This window comes from Mastigoproctus giganteus, chromosome 9, assembly GCF_048544385.1.
Source record: "Mastigoproctus giganteus isolate SK-2022 chromosome 9, ASM4854438v1, whole genome shotgun sequence".
NCBI lineage: Eukaryota > Metazoa > Arthropoda > Arachnida > Uropygi > Thelyphonidae > Mastigoproctus > Mastigoproctus giganteus.
The window spans coordinates 36883521-36889520 of NC_143583.1; the positions used below are offsets into that span (position 1 = coordinate 36883521).

Genomic DNA, 6000 nt, shown 5'->3' on the forward strand with positions numbered 1-6000 from the left:
AAGATACAAGACAATCCTAGGAACTGTCAATGCCTACAATGTTCAATGATACGTCAGTGTGAGATATGCATTGAACATCATGGTCACCAGTTCGAGAACTTCTTATGAATTGTTTTTTCTATTTTGTGTGCATTAAATTACTGAATGTGTCATTCTGATTTTTACAACCCTTTAATAGCTTCTACTGCTATAACAACTCATTTACGACCTATGTTTACTTGACAAAAAAATGTTTCTTTTGGTATCATCTATTCAAGTTTGTCGGTAGAGTTTCTCTGCACCCTGTATATGTGTTCTTCACTCACTCCCATAACACTCATTCACTCTCTCTTTCCTTCATTCCTTTTGGGAAGAAGGTGCCAGAAGTTTACTGAACTCTAATAGGAAGCTAAATAACTGAAAGGAAAGTGTAAGAGAAATTGTTGGGGGGGGGAGAGACTTTATTGCCCTTCATGGCCATAAAGCCAGGGGTTTACAGCCTCCCAATACTTCCAGGATACTCTAACAATTAATTACAAAATGAAAAAAGGTAATTATACAAATGAAAACATATTTTAATACAGAGGAGAGAACTCCTCACATGAGTTAGGTCTGATCAAGCTGGCTTAACATCGAGATAAGAGCACCAGCTCAATCAGACAGGAGCAGATGCAAGGTACATATCAGTGATTGCTAATTTGTCCTGCTGGTCATAATTTTTTTTCTGGTAAGTCCGGTCGATGGCGAATTTGTTCAGGTCGGCATCAAGTGCCTGGGTTTGCTTGAGCATCTACTGAGGGAGGAACCTGTCCGAGAGATGGAGTCTTGCTGAACGTGAGTAGAGTTTGGGATTGACCCTAAGGGCAGCAGGGGGAATCCTCCAACCACAGGTATCCCAGAATGAAGGTGTTGCAATTATGCCTGTTATCATCTTGACTGTTGGTACGAGGCATTGGTCGTCGATTAAAGTGTGAAGCTGTGGAATCCCGAGAGAGTTGGCAAGCTGCGTGGTGCAAATCAGAGCTGGAAGGTTGTGCTTCCTGTTGGCCTGCTTTAGGAACCAGAATTCTGTGGCAAAGAGTGGTTTCTTTATTTACGGTGCTGCTGACACCCAAATTTCAGCAGCATAGAGTAAAAGTGGAAAGATAACTATTCTTATGTACTTCACGGTTGTCTTTTTATCAGTGATATACAGATAATGTTTTGCTATGCACCGGAGTGTTGAAACACGTGTGAGGAGCATGTCTAAGTGGGCATTAAATTGAAGTTTGGAGTCTAATACCTCTCGGGGGGGTACCGCTAAATTAATAAATAATTGACATTATCCTAAAATTTGTATAGTTTTGTTAATTGGATTTAAAGATCAAAATTATACAAGGGTTTCTGGGCTACTATTTATATCTATTCTTTTTTTCGTTCGATTGTTTATTTGGGTTATTTTTATGTTAATTTTCGCTCTACAGTTTTTGCCATACTACTGGCTTATGTTTTATTTTATTTAATTAAAAATATTGGATGTATTTCAGCTTCATATGGAGGAATTGCATGTTGCTGCCTCTAATGAATTCTTAAGGATTTATTTATTTATTCACTTCATTATGATTTAACTTTAATTAATATAATTCAATGATAGTATATATTTCGGCTTCATATGGAGGAATTGCAAGTTGCTGCCTCTAATGAATGATTAATTAAATATTTATTTTATTATAATTTAACTTTCGTCAACATTTAATATAATTCAATAGTAATGTGTCGATATGCTAATTTAGCAACGCCTGTGCCGCCATCTATTCTTTTTTTTTTTTTTTTTTTTTCTTTCTATATAAGCTGATTCAGCTTACAGTATGTCAGTGGTGTGGCTCTGCTCTAGAGTGCTGTCTGTTCTATATTTTATTTTTCGCTGCATAAGGACCACCGCCGTGCAAATCCTCTGCATTGGTGGATCGATCGGAGGAGGGAGGGTGAATTGGTACTTCGATCTTTTCACCATGGCGACGATTTGTACAGCGATTGAAATGCAGCGATTCCATGACCATTATTGGCCTCGTGGTCCTCTGTCGAGATGGGGCATGATGGTCAGTCTATTTTATTTTAATTTATTTTGATTTTGTTATCGTTTGGTAGTTCCTTTAACCCTCTTTTGGTGATATTTCACGTCTTCCGGAACTGGTACCTCTCGGGGGGGTACCGCTAAATTAATAAATAATTGGCATTATCCTAAAATTTGTATAGTTTTGTTAATTGGATTTAAAGATCAAAATTATACAAGGGTTTCTGGGCTACTATTTATATCTATTCTTTTTTTTGTTCGATTGTTTATTTGGGTTATTTTTATGTTAATTTTCGCTCTACAGTTTTTGCCATACTACTGGCTTATGTTTTATTTTATTTAATTAAAAATATTGGATGTATTTCAGCTTCATATGGAGGAATTGCATGTTGCTGCCTCTAATGAATTCTTAAGGATTTATTTATTTATTCATTTCATTATGATTTAACTTTAATTAATATAATTCAATGATAGTATATATATATATATATATATATATATATATATATATATACACAGTATATAATAATTTTATTTTTTATATAGAGGTACTAAGTAAACATCAATTATAGATCACCACAAAATTAAAAAGATACTGTACACCTTTTTATAATGAAATAAACATATAAATTTTAAAAAAATAATAAGTTTAAGTAACTTAAATCTAAATTACGTGGCACCCCTGGAATGTACCCCAGTTGAAAACCACTGCCATAGACACTATCAAATTTAACTTAACTTGCGACTTTTTCTCAACATTGCTATAACATTTTGCTATGTATATAACAATACCACCTTTTGTGCCCATAAAAGATGATATCTGCTTTACAATGCCTTCTACTTTTGCCCCCGGCAGACATAAGGTGGTACTATTCCACCTATAATTCTTGCACAATATATTTCCCTGACAGTAAAATCATTGACAATAACTACCTCCTATGGGACCAGAACATTTTGCCTTGGAGATATCCATTGTGTTGCCCAATGCACAAGTATGAATGCTGAGATTGTATAATATTCTGTTGTATAGTAAATATTAAAAAGTAAGTATTAAAAAATATAATTAATTTTTACAACAATAACTTTAGTTCTAAAAAAGAATTCGCATAAAAATTGTGAAAACCAAAAAAATTAAATCATTTAAATAATAATTACATGAATTCCCTGCACACACAAACTAAGCTAACAAAGATGGTTGAGTTTTTTTTTTAGGTCAACTCTAATAACTGAAATTACTATTAACCTAGATATGACATAAATACATATATGGAGAATTATTTACAATAATGTTCAGTTTAATTGGTATTCTTTAAAATAGCAATAAGAAACAAAAAAAAAATTTCCCCCAATTAATGAAACAACAGTTCCTGCTCAATTAGATACTGGTTTTCCTTTTCCTAAATCTGTACTTGTTGCATAATAATATTTCAAAGAAAATGCTGCTATTACGCCACTAGTTCCTGTTGCTGCTGGAATTTTAGGTAGAATTTTGAAATAATCTAGAAAAGCATGAACATTTCCTCAAAGAAAAATCAACTTTGCCACCTCATTCAGGATCTGCTGTATGTTAGGAGAAAGTTGTCTGCTTCACATACAATAATGTGAAATTCAAATATTACAGAACTGTTAGATAGCTCTGGAAATCATTGGGCTAATCATGTGTAACTTCTTTATTCCAAAAAAGAGAGAGTATATGTAATTGGGAAATAACTGCAAGAAAGAATAGGGAAATAATTATTTTGGGAAATCTCTACTGATCAATTACTATATATTTTACTTATTAAGCAATAAAATAAAGATTTAATTTAATTTAATTTTTAATTAATTTAATTTTGTCATGAAAGTAGTTTAACTGCATACAACATTACACCCATCAATACAATATATTAGTATGGAGAAGCAAGACTGTCTCTTACATGGGCATGGAAATTATTAATAAAATCATCACAGTTCTGAGTAGAGCCACACTTAAAAGGAACACAAGTATTTTGCTTCCATAAATCATTGGATAAAGCAAACTAAGCAAGTACTATGAGCCCAAGAATTTAGGTGGCTAAAAACATTTATAGATATAAAAATTGATACGGGATTATTATCTGTAATTAGTATTAGCCATATGGTGCAAGGAATTCAAAGGAAGCCCTTTTGCTGCACTGGCACAAAAAAATAAAAATAATTAAATTAAAAATATAAATAAAAAATAAAATAACCTATTTGACTCCTTCACATAAGTACCTACCCAGCTGACCTTTGAATTTTCAAAGCTGACATCCTCAACAACCCCATGGAGGCAACTTATTCCAGTTATCAACAACTCACTGGCTAAAGCAATCCTGTCTAATCCTCTTCCCCTGTAATTTGAGTTTATGACCCCCCTAGTTCTGGAAATATTTATAATAGTGAAATTCCATTCTTATTCATTTAATTTTCACCTCTCTGAGCCTTATACACCTCAATCAAGTCTCCTCTATGGCACCCAGTTTCCAAGCTCTGTAATCCACATATTCAAAGTCTTCCCTCACCCTTTTGCCAATCTCACGAGGCACTTTGCCCATCTCTGGACCCTTTCACAAAGCTCAATGTGTTTTTTTAGGTGCAGTCTCCATAACTGAAAACAGTACTCCAAGTGTGGTCTTACAATTGCCTTATAAAGCAGTAGTAGTAGTAGTGACATGTGATGCAAGAAAGCAAGCATATGAGCTTATGCAGCATCAGCCAAAAAAAAACCCTCTAAATATTTGTCCAGATCCTCCTTAAATTTATTTAACCTATCAACTTCCACAACGTTGTTTTATTTATCATATTTTCAATCATTCAGATATCATATATCATTCAGATATCATATATCCCGACTATAATGATTAATACCCAATATATTTTCAATAAAACAAATCGCACAGAATATGCAAATAAATGATATTAAAGTCCGTTAGGGGAAATTTTTCCTCTGAACATTGAGTGCCTTTTAATTCTAGACAGGTAAATCAATACACAGGCTTAATTAGATGAAGACTGTGGCATCGTGAAGAAAATCAAGCACCTGAATTTCATATTGGGTAATTAGCTGGGATCTTAGTTGTTATTTAAAAGGAATGGGTTGTGGTTGTTTTACCAGGACCCATCTAAGTCTCGCCACCGAACATTGAGAATATAGTCGTTAACAGCTGATCTTCATCATATAAAAATACATGACTTGTGCAAGCTGCATAAAAATGTATTTTGATATGATGGAGAAATGTTTTTTTCTGGTGTTATAGATCTGTGACATAACTAAAAAATATATACAAAAGCACTCACCTTCCCTCTATCAGGATCTCTGCATGCCGCAAACACATGATGTGGAGGCTTCGGTAGAGCAATAAACTGTTTTACAAATTCCAGTCCAATTCCTCTGTTAGCTCCAGTTATAAAAACGCTTCCTAAATTCATGAGTAGTTCTTGATGAACACGCGTCTTCGAAAACTAAGAGGACTTTTAATACAAAAAGATATCAGGGTATCTGTATATCTCTTCAAGTACGTATTTGATGATCGAATGCACATCCACACTTCACTTCTAACATTAACTAATACATACGTAATAAGCGATACGTTTATCCGAGCACGTGGTCTAATCGGGAAAACCTGTTTCGCTAAAAGCAAAATAAAATCATTTACTGTTAATCGTCATTTTACTCATTAACACAAAACAGCTGAGATGAGTACATATATCGCAAAAACCTGATGCACGGCTTCGTGAGTTATTTTATAAACCCTCTAGTGTCAAAATAAAAAATAAACTTAAAAAAGGTTTCAAGCAAAGAAAAAAAGTTTATGTATATAACAACAGGATGTCGTTCTTTTGCTATGATCAGCGAAAGACAAAACAAATTCCCTAATGGCGCATTTCTTAGTCATTCCCAATAGCTTCCTCGATATTGCACCATCAGTAAGTGTCATTTCCCTTTCAAGAAGTTGTCGACTATCTGC

General features: G+C 33.8%; 1 protein-coding gene across 1 annotated transcript in view; it reads right to left on the reverse strand.

Annotated features, from left to right (window-relative positions):
* Positions 1-5757, reverse strand: part of LOC150080148 (uncharacterized) — a 103472-nt gene extending 97715 nt beyond the window's left edge. Inside the window, exon 1 of the mRNA XM_090381290.1 lies at positions 5330-5757. Coding sequence (XP_090237416.1) covers positions 5330-5461 — 132 coding nt within the window. The 5' untranslated portion in view covers positions 5462-5757. The remainder of the gene's footprint in view (positions 1-5329) is intronic.
* Positions 5758-6000: the final 243 nt, after the last annotated feature.